We start from the raw sequence: 25,060 nt of genomic DNA on the forward strand, positions 1-25,060 counted from the left end.
AGAACAAAGAGTCGGACTAGTCTCACACTGAATAAGCTTGCAAACCCTGAATATTATAATACCACATCAAAGTGAAAGGTTATCATGAGAATTGAGGAAATTAACGCATAAATTTATGGCACAAAACTCAATATTCTTAAGACTAAATTTCTAGATATTAAATCCCTGAAAATGGCGCCAAATTTTGATAAGAAAAAATAAAAGGGTGCGGATATATATCTATATATTGTAAAATGTCCATGGTATTGGCATATTCCAATGGTCAGATATTGAATTAATGAAAAGAGTTATTGTAGTTCCCAAAATTTCCTATTAAAAGTACATTTATACTATTTTATACTAGTGAATATCCAGGTTGCACTAAGAGATTTTAAGTCATGAAATAAAGATCAAAGAAATATTTCTAATTGACTCTGAGCGAGCGAGAAATACAGTAATGGATCGCTTAAGTGATAAAAATAAATAAAATGACTAGGTAAAGAAAACAATAAAAATGAACAGAACAACGAAGTTGAGTGGAACAGAGATTTATGGGTGATGAGTGAAACGATAGTTGAGGTGAGGAATGGCTGAAAATGAGTGGTCTATACATATACTAAATGAGTGAGCAGATGATAGTTGAGGGTGATAGTGAACTATAAACGGTAATATATTTGGTGATAGGACGAAGTGATGTGTTTATGAGTGATTTGTGCATTCCTAAATAGCTCAATTATGGTAGATGTTATAAGCGGGATGACGATAGTAATGGAATCTATATATACCAACAAAACTGAAATAGGAGCAATGAGTGTGATCATAGTTGTTCATTTAAATAAGATTATTAACTCGACTAGTACTTGATATTAGGGGATTTACAATGAGGCTTCAGCAACACCTAGTTAAAAATAATATTTAAAAGAAAATCCATTGTCACTGGATATTTTTGGGACTCGATAGACAAGTACCTATGTCTAATTAATTATTACTTACACTGTTGTGCTAGTGGTTCTACTTATTTGATACTTCTCTTTAATCAATATTAAATTTATATTACAACTAAGTAGGTCGACAAGGCCCCCACATACTTAATTGCTATGAACTACTTAATAATATTTCTGGGACCCAATAGATAAATGTCTATATCGAATGAATTATTACTTACATTGTTCCGCTAGTGGTTCTACTAATTTGATATTTTTCTTTAATCAAAATTGAATTCAAATTATAACTAAGCAAGTCGACAAGGCTATCGAATACTTAATTCCTACAAATTACCTAATATCCGTTGGTTACACAATATCAGACTTATGTAGTTAATCCTTCTCTTGCCCTTCCACAGTTTAATCAATGATCAAGACTTAAACAATCAAGGGTTTTTGAGTGAAGATATAGATGAAAAGGAAAAATGTATTTCATTAACAACTAATCAAAGTATTAAACACTACATTACAAAAACAGTAGAAGAAAGTAATAAATCTGCCTGGAAGAGCAGTACTGATAAGGGGTCAGGGGTGGAAAAAGCTCCATTGAGCCTCTAACCTCAAGTAGAAAGTTAAAGAGAACTTCTTACAGTTTGGAGCTCTTAGAAAATCAAAAGAACCAAATGACAGTGAAATTGCACCAAATAGTTGAATTAAGTGTGAATTGTACAATAGATATTGCCCCTATTTATAGAAGAACGGAGAACCGCCCTTGAGCAGTTGAAATAACAACAAAAAAGTAATTGAAGACCAATTGCAATTGCTGAGTAGTTAGACAGTTAGAAGGTTTAAATTTTTTAAATCTGTTACAACTATCATAACTTTCAACTCGTTCGTTGCATCTTTTTGGGTCTGGTATAGATCTTCCCCTATTTGTTGTGAAGAGCATTATTCTCACTTAGAATGGAGATGGTCTTCATTGTGAGCTGGAATTGAATGGTTGTACTGCTTTGACGCCCACTTTGCTCAAAGATTTCTGCTTCGGGGTCTCATTGTAGCAATGAAAATTCACTAACCATTAGGACTCAGGCTGAGCGGATTCTCGCTCGATCAACACATAAGGTGTCTGCCTCGCTCCAGAATGACATTATAGGCGTGAATTTTGCTTAAGACAGATTAAGAAGTTATAAAATCTCATCTAATGATAGTTGGACCATATCAAGCGAAACAAGTCAATAAAGTATGCCAAAATTTAAATATTGTGATGTTTTTCGTACAAAACTACATATAATAAACATGTTTTTCAAGTAGAAAATATGCGCAAATTTAGTGTTATGAATGTACACTATATTTTATGCTCTCTATATATTTTTATTATCGAATCAAATATTTACAAACATCAAATCAAATATTAAAATTTCATATTTGTATGTGATTCATATTCAAATCAAATCAAATATCTATATTCGAATTAGAATAATAAAATTATGAACATGAATATTAAAATTTCAAATTGAATATTTAATTGAGCAAACCTATTTGATTCATTTACAACTCTAGTGGTGATGGGCAAGACATCAAATACTTTGGCCATCCATGGGAAACCATCTTCATCAACCAAAAGATCAACAATAAATATATTACTTTAATGAGAAAACACTAGATTATTCTGCAAATTTTGGAGGTATAAGTGTGTGCTAATGAAATAAACAAAATAAATAAACATTGTTCAATTTATAAGAATTTTAAATAAAATTTCCATTATATATAAAATAGTTGGTAAAACACATAATAAATTAATGGGTAAACTATTTTTATAGTCTCGTAACTGGACTCTCTTATCATTTTAATCTCGTAAGTGAAGCATGTCGCAAACTAGTCCTATAAGTGGAAAAATTTTGTTGTTTTAGTCCTCCGGCCCCGGAGACGCCTGTGTGGCTCTCCATAGCCATGTGTCCGCCACGTGTCCTGCCAGGTCAGCGACACCTAACGGACATGTAGATTTTTTTTTTTCAATTGAACCAAATAAAAAAATTAAAAAAGACAAATAAAATCTAAAATAAATTAAAAATAAATTTTAAAAAAAATAAAATAAAATAGAATCCACGTGTCTGCCAGGTGTTGCTGACCTGGCGGACACGTGGCCTCCGGTGAGCCACGCGGGCTTCTCCGGCGCCGGAGGACTAAAACAACGAAAATTTTTCACTTATGGGACTAGTTTGCAACAGATTCCACTTACGGGACTAAAATGATAAGGGGGTTAAGTTACGGGACTAAAAAAATAATTTATCCTAAATTAATTAAAATAAAAATAAAAGAAACGAAGAGAAGTCGAGTCAAGGACTCCTCTTTTCGAATAATGATTTACGTTCGGTAGCGCTCTGATTTTTATGTATCGCTCTAAAAAGTAAAATGGCTTATATCATTTCAAAATAACACCACTAACAAAAGGTCTAGCGAATGGGATAAAAGTAGGAACATCGACGAAGAGAAAACGAGAGGGGATAAATATATAATTTCAGGAGAAAAAAACTCATGTATGAAGTAAATATATATATATATATGTCTTTTGTTGAAGGTCTAAGGGGTTAAGTCTATCTATAGACTTTCTACTCATCTAACTGGAGAAGCTTTCTTAGTTTGGGTTCCTAGAAAATGAAATCATAGTAATTAAAGAATCAACTATCATTAAAAATCCAAAATAAGGAAGCAATTTATATTATGGTGGCTACCATAATTAGAATTCAGTATAAGGAAATTCTTGATTAAAACAACATCACATATTAATGGTAAATTTGATCCATTCGATCAATACTGATATAATGTTTTTAGATTTTTCTATCCAAGTACCCATTGAAAAGCTATGGCTCAATTTAAACAATATCGAATTAAATAGTTATTCAATATTTGATTTTTTTGAATTCTTTTCAAATCTAAAATTCAAATCTAAAATTCCAACATTATTCAATAATGTTTTTGAATTCTTTCAAATCTAAAATATTAAATATTACTACCAATTGACATATTTTCAATAAAAATATATTAATTTTTTTTTAATAAGATTTCACATTAAAACTCTATTTAAACAAAAACTAATGGGGTGTTTGGCAAATAGCTTTTTGAAGAGCTTTTAGCTTATTGAATAGTTTTTAGCTGTTTGACCAGTCAAAAAGCTAATTTAGGTATTTGGTTAGCTTTTTGGAATAGCTTTTTAGACCCAAAAAAACTAATTTCTGAAAAACTAACTTACCCAGCGTTTTGAAATAGCTTTTTCTGTAAATTTTTTTTATTCCTTATATGCCCTTAAAAATTTATTATAAATTTTACATAAATAAATATATTTTGATTATAAATTTTACATAAATAAATATATTTTGATTATTTATTAATTATATTAGAATATTTTATTATATTATAGTTTTACTTTTATAAATTTAAAATAATTAATTTTTATATAAAAATTATTTTAATCGTAAAATATATAAATTTATTAAAATCAACATAAAATAAAAAATATACATATTAATAATTTATTTTTTTATTAAAATTACATTATATAAATTTTATACTAAAAATAAATTAAATTTATTGAAAATTATAAATATAATGAACTAATCGATAACTAACATAATAAATATATACACGAAAAATTTATTATTTTATATTTTACATCATTTTCAATAAAAAAAAACTATTTATATATTTTAATAAAAATATATTATTTTTTTAATCTAACTTAATAAAAAATAAATACTTTTATTACTTTTACAATTTTCAATAACTAATAACAAAAAATTTTAAGCATTCTAAACTCAAAAAAACATAATTGAATATATTGATAACAAGAATAAAATAGAAATGTCCTCAATTGTCATTTTACGTATAAACAACTAATATCAAACAGTTATTTTACCAAACATTTTAATACAAACAACTAATCGAATCAGCTAGTCAAACCAGCTAATTGAATCAGCTAACAGCTAACAGCTATCAGCTAATTGAATCAGCTAACAGTTAACAGCTATCAGCTAATTGCCAAACACGCCCTAAATAAAAATAAATTCAATCTTGAACCAAAATCAAACAAATTCTTAAGGTGTATTTATTTTTTATTTCAAATAAAAAATACTATTATTCAACTCGCACAATGCTCAAATAAATTTATACTACTTTCTTATAAAATATTATATTGAAATATTATTTACAAAAAAATTCAAATAAATATTTATCATTGTTGGTTGACTCCTGTAATATATAAATAAATAGGTTGAAGGTTTTAGATAAATGGTCATTTGATATAATTTAACATGATATCAAAGCTCGATTAATTAACATGGTATCAGTGTCGGAATTTCCCGCGTTCGAGTGCCAACGCCACCAATTTGTTGTTGTCCGCATGCAAGATTCGTAAATAGTGTATATCCATTTTACATGTGAGGGGCATGCTGGTTGACTCCAGCAATATTTTAATAAATATATCATGCATATTCCTTTAAGTTTAAACTTTTTGATAAAATTTGTTACATACAGATTGAACTTTTTCTTTTATGTATGATTGCACCCGAACACCCAAATTTGGCCTCGTTTGATCGGCCATTGGGACTCTCATCCGGACTCATTCCAAAAATTACATTTCTTAAAAAATATCAATATAACAATGGGGAAAAAATAAAATAAAATACAAATATATCTTATACTTTCTCCATTCAGCTATGACATATACATTTACTTTTTATACGCATATTAATGAATATTAAAATTTTAATAGTTGTTGGTAGATATAATAATGTAAAGACCAAATTATATAAAAGTAAGTGTATAATAAAGTGAATCTAAGATAATAAATAAGTATAAAAAATAGGGTAGTAGTAGTTAGTGATAGGGTCCACGGCTACTAAAAATGAAAATATAAACTTTTGAATTGGACGGACGAAAAAAAAAATATGTAAATATTAAAAGTAGACGGAAGGAGTATTAAATAGAATAAATTATATAATACCCCACTGTATTTAATTAAAAATACATAAAACACCTCATATTATATTTATAATATAAAACATTATTGTGTTAAACTAAAGTATGCATAAATACTTTTTTCGTCCAAAGCTAATGTTTGACTATAAGAGGAGACCTAATTATTTAAATTTTATATAGATAGAATTGGTGAAATATCTTATATAGTATCTTTTGAATAAAACTAAATAAAAATAATTTATCGATAATTCATTTAATAGCTTTTTGGAGATGATTGTCACTTAATTTTTACAAAAATTATAAAATTGATGTATTCATCAATTATTTAGTTGTATAAAATTGGCATAATTAATTACGTGTTTATAATAAAATATTAGTTTTGGACGAAAATAATATTTCCTATATATTTTAATTTAACACAAGTGACATTCATGATGTACATAAACTACGAGATATTTTATGCATTTATGTTTAAACACAAAATAATATTATACAATTTATTTAAATCTAATATAAGAATATGTATAATAATTAAGTGGATAAAATCAATGGCATTTAAATTTCTTTCTTAAAAAAAAAAAAAAAAAAGAAATTCTACGATAACACAATACAAACAGACACAACCAATAAATGGTGTTTGACATTGTGCAAAACATTTTGACATATGTAAGGTCATTTCGACCCTTTACTCCATTTTTGCAGTTGTTACAATACAAATGCATTTGATCTACATTAATTTTAGTTCAACCATAAATTTCAATTTTTATTCTTAAAAAAGTATATTCCCTATATATTTTTTTATATTATTTTATATAAATTTTCATATATATAAATTACACCACAACTTTACTTTATTTTTACATTATAATCTATACACATAATTTATATTTTATTTAAAAATTACATATATTAAAACTGATTTATATATCACTTTTAAAAAATAAAATTACACATTATTTTTTAGAAAGAAAATAAAATTATATCACTTTCTAGAAAGTAAAATTATATATCAATTTTATAAATAAAAGTATACATTATTTAAAAAATAAAAATAAAATTATACATTATTTTCTTAAAAAAAATAAAATTATATATAACTTTTTAAAATATAAAATTACACAATACACTCCAAAAAATAACAAAAATACAAAAAACACCGCAAATACTATAAAAACTCCACTAAAAAAAAATAGAATTGAAGTAGTGTTACTCCATAAGTGAAGGAACAGTATACATAACTTGGGGGGAGGCGGAGGGAGATTCGGAGGTGGGTTGGAGCCTCTCGAGTTGATCTAATTTATTATTCGGAGGTGGTTTGGAGCCTCTCGAGTTGATCTAATTTATTATTCATAAGATATATTAAATTAAAATTTTATTCACATCTTTAATTAATATAATAATAGTTACTCTAGCGTTTTGAAAGTAAAAAACAAAAAGTCAACGTAAATAATTTGTATTGAATCAAACCAAAATATAAAACATAAAAAAATAAATAAAAATGTATCAATCCACAGGGTTTACAGAGACAAAGGACCATTAAGGAGCATGGTATGGACAAAGAAACAACCTTCAAAGTGCGGGAAAATTGCAAAAAATATCCCACTTATACCTCATTATCACTTTTGTCCTGTATTTATCTCTCTGACAAAATATATCCCACATGTTTTCAAAAGTCGCTATTTCTATCCTTTGACCGCGCGTGGCTGCGCGTGATTGTTCGTAAGGGCGCGTGGTGTGAATTTCACGCGCGAAAAAAAGGACATAAATAACACTTTTGTAAACATGTGGGATATATTTTGACAGAAAGATAAATACAGGATAAAAGTGATAATATGGTATAAGTGTGGGATATATTTTGCAATTTACTCTGCAAAGTCCTAAAACACATTGGTAAAACACCTTGGCTTGCAAATTCTACATCTCAATTGAGCACATAGAATAAAATAATTAATATTTTCTGAAACACCATGGAACTCGTCTTTATGCGTGTAAATATTAATATCTAAATAATTAAATTATTTTATCAATCATCTTCCAGGTTTGCTTTGTACTAGTAATTTCTCATTTCTCGAGTCTTTGATCCATAAATCACACTCACCTTCTTTCTAATTATCCCCAACACCAAAACAAGTTTTGTATTGCAATTAAAATTCTACCTCTAAAATACATGCATCATCATCCCCTTCAACACACAAAATTACAAGACACAAGATTATTATGACTAACTCTGAAAACTTTGGTTCACAGGCATCAAGTTCACAAGTTTCGGATCACCGAATCTGCTCTATTGAATAGAAGCGAAAATCATCTACAGATGGCTTAAGCACAAACGGTCTTTATATAATGAATGCACCGAATCATAAGCAAATTTAGTAACGCAGAGCAGCAATGCAATTCAGAAAACATGCAATGCAATTTCATCATCAAAATACATAACTTACAGCTATCAATGTACACGAACATCCAATCTAATCCTTCTGTCTGTCCCAACTCGACTTTCGATATGATGTGCATTAAAAAGACACCAGGCAAATAGACGATTCTCATTCCTCAACTTCCCCCCATCCAAGTAGCACAAAGATTACATAATTCTCTATGTTCTTTCCCTTAATAGATCAGGATGGTGAAGATCTGTTTGCTCCAGGGCTGTATTGCACACAAATAAAGATCACGTGGGGATTTTCATGCACGATCATCGTGTGTATGATTTGGGACTTCTATTTGACTGTCTAGAGGCATGTACTGTGCCATGATAGCCCGTATCTCTGAGTCCATGTATGACTGAAGATGCAATCACAAAAAACGTAAAGGAAAAAATGTTGCAGTCAGTAAATAGTTAACAAGTTATGGCACATATTTTACAATCCGTAGATATGCATGTTTGAAGGTATCAATCAAATATTCAAATGAGAAAAAGGTTTTATAGGGAAAACAAGTGAAAAGTAGCAGTCAAAAATCAATAGGCTCTCAAATGGGGCTAGAATGAATAATAACGGCCTGCAAGTATCATTTATGAAAAAACCAAGAAAATAAGCTTACGGCCATGTCTAATTATATTAAAAAAAGGCAGTTCTTCACAATGTAGATACAATATCTAAAAAGACCTTGCTATGCTTGTCTGCAAATGTCTTTGACATATTAAAGATGATTATTTCACAATTTGCTTATCTATCAGATTTTACATAATTATAAGATGATGCAATTGCATACAATGATACGAGTAGTTAGTAGCTTATGAACTAAACTGAAAAACAAGATGTTTGACATGAAATATTTTGTGTAGAAGACATACCCTTAACCTATACTTGTAAACGAGATAAGCTCCACAAGCAGCCATGGCTAATCCAAGCAAAATAACCCAAACAGCAGTCCATGCAGATTTAACTTCGCTGGATGTCTTGCCTGTGTTCAAAGATTTAGAGAAACAGGAAAATTTGAAGATTGAGTGTACAACATAAAAATGCAAAGTTATGTAACAAATGCAAGTGAACAAACTTATGCAGGTATCATGGTCCCTCATATATAACAGGTCTCCACTACAAGAGCACTCATAGCTTCCCCACGTATTCTTGCAGCTGCATTCAGGACATTGGCAGGCTTTCTTTTCCTGGCACTCATCAATATCTGTGCGCCATACGAGAATATAGCAATATGTTAAGACCAAAAAAGGGAAATAATTGTAGATGGGTGCGAGGGGTAAAAGAATTGCTTTTTCCACTAAAAAAGGCTTTCTTTTCCAGGCAGCCATTGGTGATATTTTATTTAATGAGATATATCTTGATTACCTCTGTTTCACAACTGCACACAAGTGTTTGGGTCAATCAGATTTTGATTTAGAAGCATTTATGCTTGGACTCAAATTTGGGTTTTGTCCAAACCCCTACTAAGTACAAAGTAAGGGAGGAGTCTTAACTTTCCTAGCATTATTCTGATTAATGGTTTGGAAACCAACTTACCAAGTTGCAACCAAATTCAAAAGCAGGCATCACTCAAATGAATGCTACAGCATATATTCAAGAAGATAATGAGATGCTAATCTAGTAATTGATTGAAGAGAATAATTATCAATCTAAACCCCCTATCCTGACATTAAAGGTTTGGTCCACTGGATATAATTGCTTTCACACATTGAATCTATCTGATACTAAAAAGAAAATGCAGGGTCATATAACGTCTATAATAGTTACTGTTTTGTTGAATATGAAATACATGAATAAAGTGTTCAACATGTATCTGACGAATCCAATATTTAGAAGTCAATTATGAATTGGAGAAATGAATATGCATATTGTTTCATCTAGTGGTTACCACTATGGCCTAGTTTGGATGTTACATGTATTGATGCAGGCTAACATCAGGTGCCAAATCACCCTTCAGAAAAATTGGAAATAATTTAATCATGTCACATCCACTGAGTTGAGAGTTACATATTCTGGCATGCACACAAAATCCAACAAAAATGTATGATGACCACGTATATTATCAAGGATAAAGAAAGATTTCTTACCTACACAACTTTTTCCATCTCCTTTGAATCCTGGAGGGCAAATGCATCTTCCATCCTCAGCATCCTGTCAACAAAAGGTTGACATTTTCCTTCTGATCCGACAATTATTACTAGAATAAACTAACACAAAATTGAAAGTATTAACTAACCACGCATGCTGAGTACGTGATACCGTTTCGACTTTCATGCCAACAGCCTCCATGACTGATTTTGCATCGTCCCGGCCCACTTGCTGCAAGATAAATGTTTGATTCAGCAATTCAAGATGTTTGTTACTATGCAACCAACACAATCAAAAATCTAATCATTTACATACCAACACACGAGCTATATCCATCTCCCTTAAACTTCACACCATTAACTACAGGGCATTCACAAACTCTTCCTCTGAATGTATCCTGAACGTGAAAATGGAAGCGTATTAGAACTTGAGAATTTAGAGACCTTTATCAATCAACTACCGTAAAATACCTTGCACGCTGTTAAATTAGCTGCCTTATCTTGCCAGCAGCCACCATTGTTTTCCAAACACTCATTTGTTTCAACATCTGCATATTAGGAATAAAAGGGCTCCAAGTTGATTGGACACTTTCTTTTAATTCAACATTAGGATCTACTTCTGAGCATTACTTACCACCACTTAAGCAAACAGATGGCTCAGTTGTTTCTTCAAACCCAGCACAGAGAGCCTTCAAGACAGCTCCTTTTTCCAACTTTCCTGTAAAGAAGATGCATTAGTGATGATAATAGAAAGAGTGTACACGGTAACCTTGATCAATAGAAATACCTCTATATTGTCGATTATTTACAACAAGGGTAGGCAATATGGTTACGTCACCACGCGATCCTTTACCAATCTACAGGAGTTATAAATCTCAGTAATATTAAATGATCACCATGCACAGAAGATCATATAAAGTAGTAATGCAGGACAGCAGAGGCACTTTAATCTTGCTTTGAAGTACTCATGATACTCACCTGAGCATCCTGCTCTTCCTTAAGAACCTTGTTATCTGCATCACTAGTTGGGTCACCGATGCATTTGTCAATTTTATTCAGATCAAGACCTGAATGAGAAGAATACTATTACATGCTTATCTTGCAACAAGATAGATGCAGAAGGTGAAAAGGAGCGAAAAGCAACCTAGGGATTTGATGACACCATCTGCACATTCCTTATTATATTTCTTGTCCTTCATGGGGCATCTGATTTGGAAATCAGTAACATAGTCCCACCAGATCCATGGCTTGCTTGACTCATTGGCCACTCTAAACACACATAGCTGCCGCAAGTTTTCCATAACAACATCCTTCCCATCATAACCACTGCTGAAATCTTGTTCTGGGTCTGGAGCACAATATCTTCCATTGTTGATACATTGCGATTTGCATTGCTTGCTGGAGGTGAATGCCTGAGGGCAATACCAAGTAATATAATGTGGTGTAAACTGAGTATAACCGCCTTTTTCAAGAATTTGAGCAGCCCCTTTGAAATCCTTCACAAACTCCATCAGCATATCACACTTAACCCCACACTCGTCATTGCTGTTTGTCCATAGTTCATATTCAACTCGGTCATCTGGGTGGGGAACAGCTTCTCTCCAGTCAAGATTCACATTCACCATGTCTCCTTTCCTGATAGCCTCCTTTAGTTGTTCACCAAATCTCTTGTCAATTAATGCAGACGGTATAGTTATGTTAGCAATATATTTTTCAGAAGCACGGGCCTCTGCAGGTGAGTCCATCGTGATTAACGGTTCATCAATGTCATCAGAAACCAGCACCGCAGCTGCGCCAGCATTTTGGGCATTCCAAACCTTTAAAGCAAAAAAGCAATCTGCAATGCAGGGATACATACACAGTGATAAATATAATTACATCAGATGAAAATATAGACAGCACATTAATAGTTGATGCACACTTCTAACTGAACATGGACACCCATTTATGAGCAAATAACTTATTCAAGTACAACAACGAACCATTTTAGAACCCTTTGAAACTGCTACTTGAGCATAAACTTGAATAACAATTTTGCCCTCTTTATTATCATAAATAAATGCCAATATATTAATAATACCAAATAATTTATCGATCTAAGATCCAAAACAGAACTTACTAATAAGTATATGCTCACCTGACTACATGCACATCCCAGAAATTAACCATCACTCTAAAACACTCATCTCTTTTAACAACTTTTTTTTCTTTACTATGCAATCCGACGTTCTCCTTGGAAAAATACACATCACATAAACTACTGTACACATACAAAATACAAAATATAAAGAAAAATACACATCACAAAAACTACTATACAAATACGAAATACAAAATACAAACACAAGCGAAACACATTATTTTATCAAAAAAAATAATATATAACCAAAAAAAAAAGATACAGTGCATTTACCAAAAATAGATTTTCACAATTTATAATTACTATTCCATAAATAACACATTATTTCAGAGGTCCATCATATTAACCAAAGCGATTGTTATTATTTATATTAGCTATTTCCAGTGACAATTGGTAATTGAATATAGAGTCTAATTGTTGATTAGTAATAGCAGCACAAAATGGGGTGTCAAAATTATATGTTCCAAAAATAAAAAACTAGAGAATAACCATATATAAGAGTCACCCAACTCTAAATATAATCAGCAAATAGTTTCCAATTTTTGGGAATCTACTCCTACAATAAGAACATAGAATACTATAAATTCAAATGCAGTCATAGAGAATAAAACGCCAGACCAGAAAAATTGACTCTGCTACATACACACACCAGCGGAGCACTGTGTGAAAGCATAAATTAGGAAAGTTTATCTGAATAAACCAAAAGGACAATAAGGAAAAGAATTAGTAAACTCGCCCCTGCAATAATTACCAGAAATATATACAGAATTCAAAAAAACCTCCCAAGACAAACTGTAAAAAATTAGATCAAAGACTAGCTTCCAATCCACAATCAAGCTCAAAACAAGCAAAACAAAAATAGAGATAACTAACTAAGACCCACTAGCATGCCTCAAAAAATTATCAAATCCAAGGTATTTGTAACACAACAGAAGCGATCTACACAGACACATCGCGACAAATTAAATTGGGGCAAAAAAAAAAAAAAACCCAAAAGGCACACCTCCTCGATCGACGAGAACAAAATTAGGCATAGCACCAGCTTTATTCTTAAAGGAAATCCCGAAATCATCAAAACCCTTGCACCCTTTCCTATTATCCTTGGGGTAAACAACAGTCCCCGCCATGCTTCCCCCATACTGCGGAACCCCAAAGTTGCCGATAGCACTGTCGTGCGTCCCCTTTATGCTGTCCGGCGATGTAACCTTCAAGCTGTTCTTCTCGACCACAAATCTAGCAACCGCCAAATCCGTGACCACCAGAACCGATGTTACGAAGAAAATTAATTTGCAGGAAAAACCCATTTCCTGCTTCGAATGGAAAGGTTGAGAGTTAGGGTTTTGATTTTATTCGTCCTTCTTCAGTTTGTTGAATAAATTTGACCCAAATTCCACTGAGCGTGAGATTTGGGGGTGAAATAGATGCGGAAATCTCGGTAGATGGATAGATAGATTTGCAAGAGCGAATCAGTAAATGGCGTGATGGTGTGTGTATTGGGAATGGGAACGGGAACGGGAATACTTTCACAACTGTGGACAAAAATAAATAAAGCAAATTAATAAAGAACTCTGTTGAATAAATTTGTTGAATGAAGATCCGTTTGGACTGATTGAAAAGAAATACATAGAAGCTAAAAGGTAGAATCATTAGCAAAAGTATCTTGTATTTGAATGAATTATTATAAAAATAATTTTATAAAAACTATTTTTATTATTTATTTTTAAATTTTATTAATATGTTTAAAGATTTTAAATTAATGTATAAAATATATTTTTAAATTTAGTTATTTATATTTTAGAATTTTAAGGCAAAATTGCTTTTAATTAAGGGTAATATAAGGCGTCGGTGACCTTACGGTCACAAGTCCAACTCTTACATCACCAGACCATCTCTTACGGGACATATGGTCATTTTTATTAGACATAAATTTTAATATATATTACATTTAAATTAGTTTATTATAATATAAAATAAAAATAATTTATATACGAATGACTTAATAAAGTAGAATTTATATATATATATATATATATAAATTGAATAGTTAAATAGTTGTGACATATTTATAAATGAATATAATGTTTAAAATATATTTCTTTCATCCATTGGTTATACATAATGTTTTATTTAAATTATTTAGTTATGTTATTTTTAACTTATAATTCTTTTTATTATATATTAATTATTTTTTTATTAATATATTTCTTAATTACTTACTAATTATATTTTTTCTAAATTATTGTATTTAAGTTAATATGAACAATTTAGCTAGAATAAAATAAGTATAAATCAAAGATTGTGTAAAAAAACTTTTTGCTATAAATTAAAAATACAAATTTTTTATTAAAAAAAACCATAAAATTTTTATGAATGTATAAATATTAATTTTTTTAATTTATTTCAAAGTATTTATATTAAGAGGGTGTTTGACAATTAGCTTTCTGAAGAGCTTTTAATTGTTTGACCGGTCAAAAAGCTAATTTAGGTGTTTGGTAAATTAGTTTTTCGAATAGCTTTTTGCTAACTTACCCTGCGTTTTAAAATAGCTTTTTCTGTAAAAAGAAATTTATTCCTTACATATCCTTAAAAATTTATTATGCATTTTATACAAATAAATATATTTTGATTATTTATTAATTATATTAAAATATTTTAATATATTATAGTTTTACTTTTATAAATTTAAAATAAATAATTTTTATATATAAATTATTTTAATTGTAAAATATATAGATTTATTAAAATCAACATAAAATAGAAAATATAAATATTAATAATTTATTTTTATATTAAAATTTACCTTATATAAATTTTATACTAAAAATAAATTAAAAAAATTATTTAAAATTATGAATATAATGAACTAATCGATAACTAAAATAATAAATATATACACGAAAATTTTATTATTTTATATTTTACATTATTTTTGATAGAAAAAACTATTTATATATTTTAATAAAAATATATTATTTTTTAAATCTAACTATAATAAAAATAAATATTTTTATAACACTTTTACAATTTTCAATAACAAATAACAAAAAATTTCAAGCATTCTAAACTCAAAATAACATAATTGAATATAACAGAAAAAAAAATAAAATAGAAATATCCTCAATTGTCATTTTACGTTAATATCAAACAATTGTTTTATCAAACATTTTAATACAAACAGCTAATCAAATCAGCTAATTGAATCAGCTAACTGCTAACAACTCTCAGCTAATTGTCAACCACGCCCTAAGCGAAAATATAAAAGTATCATGGATCTATTCAATATTATATATATATATATATATATATATTTCTCAATTGTAAAAATAATTTTCTATTTTTCAATTGTAATTTGTCATATTCCTTAACATAACTTTTGTTGCTAGTTGCCAAAGATTTCATCCTCACTCCTCATTGCTGCCTATCATCGACACTTGCCTTTGCTTTGCCATTCTTTCCATTGGCTTTGTCTTCCTTTTTGTCTCTTTTTACAATGTTTCCAAAGAACAAAAGGTTTGTTTGTGTATCGATATATTTTTTTTTGTTTTGTATTTTTTATTTACAGTTTGATAGTTTGGTTTGGTAATTTAGGTTAAAAATATTGATTACATTGTGTTGTGTACTTTTTTCAGTTGACATGATAGTATTTGTGTATCTCTTGTATTTTTTGTTTGCATTTTTTTAATAGTTCTATTGTGTATTTATGTACTTGATAATTTAAATTTCTAGCATATTTATTTCTTACAAAATATGTCTATTACTTGTAATTATATGCAAAATTACTACCATTTTTATTCATAACATACATTATAAATTGTTATCACTTGAAATGATGGGAGCTATAAAAAATAAGATTCCTACTCAAAGCCTTGAAAATGCAAAATTTCACTAAAAAAAGACTTGAATCCAGCAAAAAATTTGCGCAGTGAGACTTTCTATAAGACATATGGGCAACACCCAAGATAGCGCCGATCAGAAAAGATACTTCGTAGAAGTAAATATGATACCAACGGAAGCAAATGTTGGGACCTTTGAAGTGACCATTTAGACGAACATAGCATTCTACTCAAAATTCATGATGATGACGATCCCGACACTGAGGAAAGACTTCTTCAACAGGGCATAATTCCTACAAATTCTGCATCTAGGAGGAAGATCAGCGCTGAAACAATCACCATTTGATGATCAGATGGATGTCTACGATTTAGAAAGTACGTAGTTGTAGCAGTTGCAACCATTTAAGCGCCACTCCAACGCTTATCAAAATACTAGTCTGATTTGTATAATTCTATACATACAATATAACACTACTTTTTATTCTTGCAATTTTTTGCTGTAAACTGTTCAGAGCTCAAACTGTAAGAAATTTTTTCTTATAATTTTTTTTATAACATTTTTTTTCATGGAGGAACTCCTCCTTTGACCTCTTATGTCCACCGCTAGAATCTTTTTTAAGCTAAGATTATTATTTTTTTCTTAGAATATACCTAGTTGTAATTGTTCTTATTTTCTAGGAGAAATAAGATATCATTAATTTTTGTATTTCATTTAGCTCACACATCAATCCATGTTCACCCTTGGGCGGTTTAGGTTCGAGTGTCATTAAAATTTTAGAAGAGCGAATATGAGTTATTTAGACATGTCTTTTCATGCAGACAAAAAAATGACATATATATGGTCTATAATAAATGAGAAATGGCAGCCACCAATAGCATTCCACCACTGACTATTGTTGAGCTTTAAGGTAGGCCAAATCTGAACATAAATGGGCCACACGAGGAATCCTTCACTTGTTGTGATCCCTATGGATGATCACTATGAAGCTCTTCTTGATCCAACACTAATTTTTTACGTCACTCTCAGAACTAGGATTTTATGAAATAAAGCTAGTGCTAGTATCAGTAATTGCACAAAACACTTACAATGAAGTTCAATGTGAAAGCCCATATGATCACTTTAGAAACTTCTTTAGTATCTATTCCACTTTCAAGATAAATGGTCTGTCACTGATAATTCTAAGCTAATTCTTTTTTATTTCTTATTGCATGCAGAAGCATAAAAATGGATGAACTCTATTGGATGCCCCACATTATTCCAAAATTGGCTTAATAGTTCTTAGCCAAATTTCATCAAACAATCAAAACAGTCCAATAAAGAATGAAGATTATACATCTTGAGCAAGCTTAAGATGAATCCTATTGGTATGAAATTTTGTTTGATGTATCGGAGATCCGCAGAATATTCAAACAACCAACTGGTGCATGTGTGGTTACTAAATTGTCCACATTAGCTGCTGATGTGGAATATTTTTCTACATATTTTATGAGTTGAAAAAAGTCTTCTTAAGAGATAAAAAAGACAATTGAAATCTTGTTTGTTTCATTGACAAAAGACACAAGGAAAAATGTGCAAACATTGATTTGGAAAGTAAAAAAAAAAAAAGATGAACAAAGAGGAATGGACACTCTATCCCTTTTGGATCCGCACACATATCATACAACCAAGCTGATGCCTGCATGTCTTCAAATCCGCTCTCGATGCTCAGTTCAAGGTCTGATATATTGGTCTTTGAAAAGCTCCAACATTAGATAAATTTTTTATCTCAATGCTTGACTGTAATCAAAGACAAAATATCTTGTCCCTCGTGCTTGCATCAAAATGGAAAGTCAAAAAGAGATGAAGAAAAATGGAGGGAGACTCGGTCCGTTTTGGATCTGTAGAAAGATCACACAACCAATTAGCTATCTGCAAGACTGCAACCTGCTTGAGTTCATGGTTCAAGGTATGATGTTCTGGTCATTGAAAAAGCTTCAAAGTGAGACAAAAAATATATATCTCACTATCCTACTTCATTAAAGACAAAAGGGCTTTGTTTCACGAAATTGCATGCAAAAAAAATGTCAAAAATAAAAGAAGAAAAAGGTTTCCAACACCCATTAGCAAAAGAGGTAATATTTAACTATCTCTTCCTTCTAGGCATTTATGTGGAGTTTAACATTTCAATTTCGTCCCATATGCATAGATATGTGTCATGAGATGTGTTTTGGCATATTTGACCATTTTGAGTCCATTTGTTGTCGAATGTTGATTGGAAAAAGTGTTTTTGTGTATGTATATATATATACACTACCCATAGAATTGTGAAAATGGGGCTTTCATAATTTTCTAAGAGAGAAAATTTAATATCTTTCGTGTTCTAAGTAGAGAGTGAGAACTTGAAGAGTTCTACTCATCTTCACCAAAAGGAAAGGCCAAATCCCATAGTATAATAGTTGAATTTCACTTCTAGTTGAGGGAGAGTGTTCTCTTTTATTTTGAGGAATTTTTTTGGGAGGTTAGACCATATTTTGAGTAAAAAATATGGGAGGATTTTTATCTATTACATTGGGTCTGATTCTTGTCGAAGTTGCTGGAGTTTTGAAGCCAAAATCACATCCTGAAGGAATCACAACAGTCTGCTGTGTCGACAAACTACCGAGTGTTTGTTTGGTTCAAAGGGGATTCCAAGGAGAGTCAAAGGAGGAGAAGGTGACAAGTTGCCTACAACAACGTCCCATTTCATAGCACAACCAATGGAGGTCGAGGCCTTGCATGCTTGCCATTGCGAAGGAAGATGCACTTGTATGTGGTAGGGAAACCAATACATTTAAGTTGGGTTTGTGGCTGTTGATTTTTGGAGTGTGTGTGAGGAGTTTTTGTATCTAGTTCCTGCTTTTCTTATAGTGGAATTTCCCTGGGTTGGTAACCCCCAAACGTAGGCCGGTTGAGGGCCGAACTGGGTCAACAAACTTCGGTGTGCTGTTTGTTTTAATTCACTCTGCACTGCATTTCTTGTTGCTTGTTTGTTGTTCGAATCTCAAGCAGACAACATCTCTCTGAACACAGAAAAACTTTTGAGTTTGCATTCCATTCCGCTGCATCGTTCAAAAGTGATCAAGATTGGAGTTTAAGGTATAGAAATACATCTTGGGAGACTGTCAAATCCCTTTCTCAAGGTTGAAATAGATACAAACAACTACTGAGGAACTCCCACATCATGAAATCCCATAGTATCCAGAAATTTAGACATTTTGTATAGGAATTAACAAATATCTAAGTGTTACACTCTATGCTATAGTTGGCAGCTCTATTATGTGTAAGGTAGCCTTTGAGGCAAGGGACATTATAGAAAACTTGGCAGCCAGCTGGAGTAATTGGCTAGAGCTAATAGGGATGTTGCATCTAAAGGGTTGTATGAAGTTTGCAGTACAATCTCCCAAAAAGCAAGTCTTGTCAATTTTTCTGTCCTAATCAAGGAGATTGTGAGGGTATTTAAATAGATGTGTTGGAAAAACATAAATAGTTTTTCAAATTGAAGCTAGTGGAGAACGCACATAAATCAAAGAACTTTTGGTGCTAAGCGATACTCTGCAGAGGCAACACCAACAACACTAAAGTTTCCTCTATTTATATCACATCAAACAATTATTCAAATTCAACTTTTTACTATTCAAAAATCCAAATCCAAAAACTAAAACCCACAAACAAATACGCCCTAACAGCTTTACCATTTCAAGGCATCTTTAGTAGACCACACCAAGTTCAAAAGAATCTATTTTGAGGATCATTTCTTTCATTATAGTTTCTTTATTCCAAACATAGGAGATTTCATCTCCAAGTTAAAAAATAATAATAATAATAAATAAATAAATCAAATATTTTTTAAAAAATGATTTCCATTTGTTAATATTTCATAGTTAACACTAATATTTTAATTTATTGGCGAAGTTGTAAATATCAACCGATAGGGTTGGCAAATGAATTTTTTATAATAAGAAAAAAAAAAGGCATTCATAAATGCAAAAATAGAATGAAGAACACCCAAAATTAGAAATTAGGTACTAAAACTTTTGACCTGTATTAATTTAAGAATATAAAAGTAATTTAATTACTATTGATTTATATAACCGTCTTCTTCCTCTCGTAGTTTCAATTTATGCGTACAAAAACTGAGAAAAAATCTCAAACAAAATTAATGGACAAGATCAATGGAAGCAAACAAAATTCAGTTACCATTAATCCAACCTTAATCAATTGTTCAACAAGCAACGGAGACATCGAAAAAAATTAAGTAAATATCGGATGACGAAGTCAAAATATCCAACCAAGTAAAATTTAAAAAAAAATATATTGGATTCGATTTATAAAATTGTGTGAACTTATATATTAATCAATCCTAGAAAAATAGATAGATAAAAATATTGTATGTTTAGAAAAGTCTAGAGAATAATTTATGAAATTGTATAAATATGATTATTTTTATAGTTTTTCAAGAGTTGGAGAGTAGCCAAGTATAAGAATACCGTTTGCATCTGTTAGGAATCTAGATAATATGTATTAGCAATTCTTTTTGTATTAAAATATTAAAGAGAAAATTGCAAATTTTATGTTCTATGTGGATTCAATTATCATTTTCAGACATTTTTATTTTTCCATTTTTTCAGTTTAGGAGAATAAGTGTATTTCGAGTCTTATTTTTGTCTTCTGGCACCAGGAAAACGCACGTGAGGGTCACGTGCACCTACGTGCCCTCCCCACTGCAAAGATAGACATCGCCAATATTTCTTTGCGCAGCAAGATATGGGCGTCGCTAGCATGAACCGGAAAGTCTGATTTTTTAGAAAAATAAGAAATAAAGAAAAAATAATTTTTTTTTTATCTCAATTTGGCCCGATTGGACCAAATTACAAAAAACATTCTCAATTTGGTCCAATTAGGGAAAATTGCAAAAAATATCTTCCATGCACTACAAGAAAAAATCATTTTTGTAACAAAATATTTGTGTCTCTAAATCTACTTTTTCCGTTACTAATGACATTAGAAACGGAATTAGGAATGGAATTACGTTAGGTAGTGAACTTTAGGGACGAAATTCTATTACAAATATATTATTTTTTTGTAGTGATATATACCCAACTATCACTTTTATCTTTTATTTATCTCACTGGAAAAAAAATATCCTACATGTTTACAAAAAAATTGTCATTTCTGTCTTTTGGCCGCGTGGGGGACAGTCGTTGTGTGAACATTACACTGGCCAAAAGATAAAAATAGCAACATTTGCAAACATGTAGAATATATTACAGCGAGATAAATAAAGGAAAAATGTGATAATAGGGTATACGTGGGGATATTTTTTTTACAATTTTTTGGTCCAATTGGACCAAATTGAAATAAACACAAAATTCCGATATATTATTTTCTTATTTGGTCCCCAACCTCATTGAAACTCAATTCATTCCTTCAATTTGAACTCAACTGGAAAACCTTAAAAGTCCCAAATACTAACTCAAAAAACAAAAGGAAATATTGAGGAGACTTTGAGACTAGGGTTTTCTTCTAAGGCAGTTGCCTTTTTTCTTTTCACCGGTGATTCGTCGGAAAAAAAACTAACAATATTTCAATTAACAGTAGTAGCAACAGAAGCATAAATCTACCGTAGTAATTCTGGTTCCACCACTGCGCACATATACATCTACCCAGGCAATTGCCCCAACTTAGCGCAGCTACGAATAATTTTTGGTTTGTTTTCTCAAAGTTTGAAGAGATATTTGTAAAATTATAGTGCGAGAAGGAGATTGTGATGAAATTTTCTCTATTGTTGGTCTTTTTTGTTTTCTGAGCAAGTCGGTAGGGAGGTTCACAACCTGGCATGGCGCTCGGGCGGCGCATCAGATTCAAATCCTGTGTTGTCGGTGGTCTACAACCATGACGGAGTTCCACCTTCTGTGCCTTTTTTTTTTTTTTTTTTCAGATCTGAACCTTAAATTTTTCCTTTTTTAATATTATTTTTTATTTTGAATTTTTCTCCTACGACAAAACAAAAAAATAATAAATCCTCAAATCGATTTCCTCATCCGTCTAGTTAGATATGTGAAAAGAAAACGAAGGCTACCGGAAGATGAGGAAGATGAAGGCAAAGAAAGAGCAGAAGACGAAAACCCCTGGCTTTTTTTTAACTATATTTTAATAAATTTTTGTATATATTTTTTACTTTTAAAATAATTTCACAAATTATATTTATGATTGTAAGTAGATAGAGTGTAAAAAAAATAATTCTAACATATTTTATAAATTTTATATATTTTTTTAATAATATCAATTTTCCACATCATCGCCCTCATTCATCACATCACTTTCCAAAAATTTATTTATTAATTTATTGTTTTAAATTTGAATTTCCACATTATCACCACCATGGACCAAATTGCGTGTCAGCTCAGCTCTAACGAAGTCCACATCTGCACCGGCGTTTCCGTGTAGGCGCACGTGACCCTTTTTTAGCCACAAAAATTAGGGTTGGCCCTATAGGCACGTGCGGTGGTCGACTAGTCAAAACTTAAGAGGTTTAGAAGGGCGGGGGTTTGGTGGGTCAGCGTTCGGGTTTGTTTGGGCTAGTAACCCATTGGGTTTGGGGCCAAGGGCCAATCGGACACTAGTTCTGCAAATTAGTCTGTCCGGAGGCAGTTGATATTCGGACGCTCAGGACGGTTTCTACGTTGGCGGTTAGGCAGTTTGGATGTTTTTGAATGGTTACTATACAAACCAAAACAAAACCGCCCGAACCGAAATGAAACCGCCCGAAAATATTACGCATGTTCGGAATTTATATATCATGAATTTTTCGTTGGAATAGAAGAACAAAAAAAACCCACAACAGTAATTTTTGCTATTATCTTTTGTTTTCTGTTGTAATAAATTATTGCTTATACTTATTTCAGTGCTTAGGGGTTACCCAATCTCAGGCACATAATATCAAATTCAAAATATTGTTTATTTCGGGTTTTACTTTATTTTTTTAGGCAACACCATCTCAACAAATTGGCGACCACAGTGGGAGTAGAAACAAGATTTTCAACCATACATTCCGCGATAACTTTATTCAACTCTAATCCGGTTGGATTATTGAAAGGAGCCAAATGACCGGCGCCGCAATCCCGTCTACATGAGACGCAACTCAAGTACCCGCCGAATAGGTAACCTATGTTCAACAATTGAACAACCAACAAACAGCCACCGTGCAAGCAATGTTGCATGATCAACAAAATTTGATGCAAAATATATTGGATCATGCTTTTTTCAAGAGTCACATTCCAATCGGTTCCCACACCATCAAGAATGTCCCCCTCTCGACTTCAGGCGAACTTTGCAGGACTATCTTATATTGAAAGCATGATTCTGAGCGTTACCATTCCAAGTAGAACTGATAGAGGGAAGTCACCTCTCACCTACCCCAATAATGTTCCACTATAAGCAAGAACTGACCCTTTCCCGCCAGGCTATCTAAGAAAAAAACATATGAGATGACAAGCCCATGATCCCATTCCCATACATGACAACCCACTACATAAGGTTGATCATGAAGATGTCGCGACTAAGCCTTTTAATGAGGGAATATGAGGCGAAGACAATCGGCCACAAGTTTTCCAACCACATGCCAGGTCAAATCCAACCACCACTCTTGAAAGGCTTGGACTGTATCAGGGCAATCATGGAAGGGGGTGTAGATGTGTTTGATAAAATATTTGGTAAGTTGATCGGTATATAGTTTGATGGTGTATTCGGCTACGACGTTTTGGGCATAGGTTCGAATCAGGTGAGGAGTGAAGGTTAAGTCTAGAATACCTTGGAAAAAGCCGAATTGATAGGATAAGTAGTGTAGATAATAGGGAAAGGCAGTATATGCTTTCTTTATTTTTTTCTATCTTTTTACAAGCAAAAAAGGATCGGGGTTTTAGGGCGCCTCCCAAGAGTATTTGAAGGTTGGGTGAGGCGATTCGGAGGGAGGCGGGTATGGAAAAGGAATTGGAAGAGGAACATAAAAGGGTGGGGTGGTAAGGAATTAAGGTGAAAGTAGGGATAATAATCTCAATCAATGGGGTTGACACTTAAAAGGGCTCCGATAGTGGTCTCAGGGTCTTTGTGGCCCTTGCGGTCGGAGCATAAGAATAGTATGTACTGCCCGAATGATATATCCGAATCAAGAATTAGGGGTGGCCGGCCAAAAAAGAGGGAATTGAAGTATAGACGGAACCAGAGTTCCAAAAATAAAACTGGACCGGAGAAAACGGTGTCAAGTTTGGCGGAACTAGATAGTTTCGGACAGGTTTTGGCAAGACCCTCAAATAGGCTGACACGGAATAAGGTACTGATGGAGAGGAAGGACAGATTTTGTATCTATCGGGTCCGGAAAATGGAATCACATAAGAACATTGTGCAAAGAAAGTAGAGTCAAAACATTAAGTTCGGAAGGTGCATCTTCATATAAGGTCCCCAGGCCACGACCTTGTTGTACGGAGAAGTTTTATCTTCTACCTTGAATGGTCGGCTGCTGGCTCCTGACCGGTAAGGATCCCGACTATTGGATCTTCCCCTACAATCGAAATATGGGCGATCGTGGAGACATCCATCAAGGTCGGGCCGATGGGCCCCGAGGGCAGCATGAAGGCACTGACCTTTGGATCCCGGAATGCTGTCATTGCCAGGATTACCGTATCATGG

The 25,060-nt window shown here is 31.8% G+C and overlaps 1 protein-coding gene across 1 annotated transcript; it reads right to left on the reverse strand.

Moving 5' to 3' along the window:
- Nucleotides 1–8,185: 8,185 nt before the first annotated feature.
- On the reverse strand, nucleotides 8,186–14,061 carry LOC127252479 (vacuolar-sorting receptor 3-like). The gene is made up of 12 exons (XM_051276670.1): nucleotides 13,527–14,061; nucleotides 11,528–12,220; nucleotides 11,362–11,450; nucleotides 11,171–11,240; nucleotides 11,018–11,101; nucleotides 10,855–10,931; nucleotides 10,700–10,781; nucleotides 10,533–10,615; nucleotides 10,384–10,447; nucleotides 9,372–9,500; nucleotides 9,169–9,278; nucleotides 8,186–8,657 (listed from the first exon to the last, which is right to left on the reverse strand). The coding sequence occupies exons 1-12, from the start codon at nucleotides 13,825–13,827 to the stop codon at nucleotides 8,559–8,561; spliced, it is 1,881 nt and encodes a 626-aa protein (XP_051132627.1). The 5' UTR covers nucleotides 13,828–14,061; the 3' UTR covers nucleotides 8,186–8,558.
- Between the last annotated feature and the right edge of the window lie 10,999 nt (nucleotides 14,062–25,060).

The sequence above is a fragment of the Andrographis paniculata genome, unplaced genomic scaffold (genome assembly GCF_009805555.1).
Source record: "Andrographis paniculata isolate CXL003 unplaced genomic scaffold, ASM980555v1 Contig46END, whole genome shotgun sequence".
Lineage (NCBI taxonomy): Eukaryota > Viridiplantae > Streptophyta > Magnoliopsida > Lamiales > Acanthaceae > Andrographis > Andrographis paniculata.

What these genes read in the sequence shown, in the direction of transcription:
- LOC127252479 (XM_051276670.1), bottom strand. Translation starts at nt 13,827, where the DNA reads ATGGGTTTTTCCTGCAAATTAATTTTCTTCGTAACATCGGTTCTGGTG. An exon ending in TCACGTACTCAGCATGCGTG is followed by an intron (nt 10,448 to 10,532) that starts GTTAGTTAATAC and finishes TTTTGTTGACAG; the next exon opens with GATGCTGAGGATGGAAGATG. An exon ending in AGATGGAAAAAGTTGTGTAG is followed by an intron (nt 9,501 to 10,383) that starts GTAAGAAATCTT and finishes TATGGCGCACAG; the next exon opens with ATATTGATGAGTGCCAGGAA.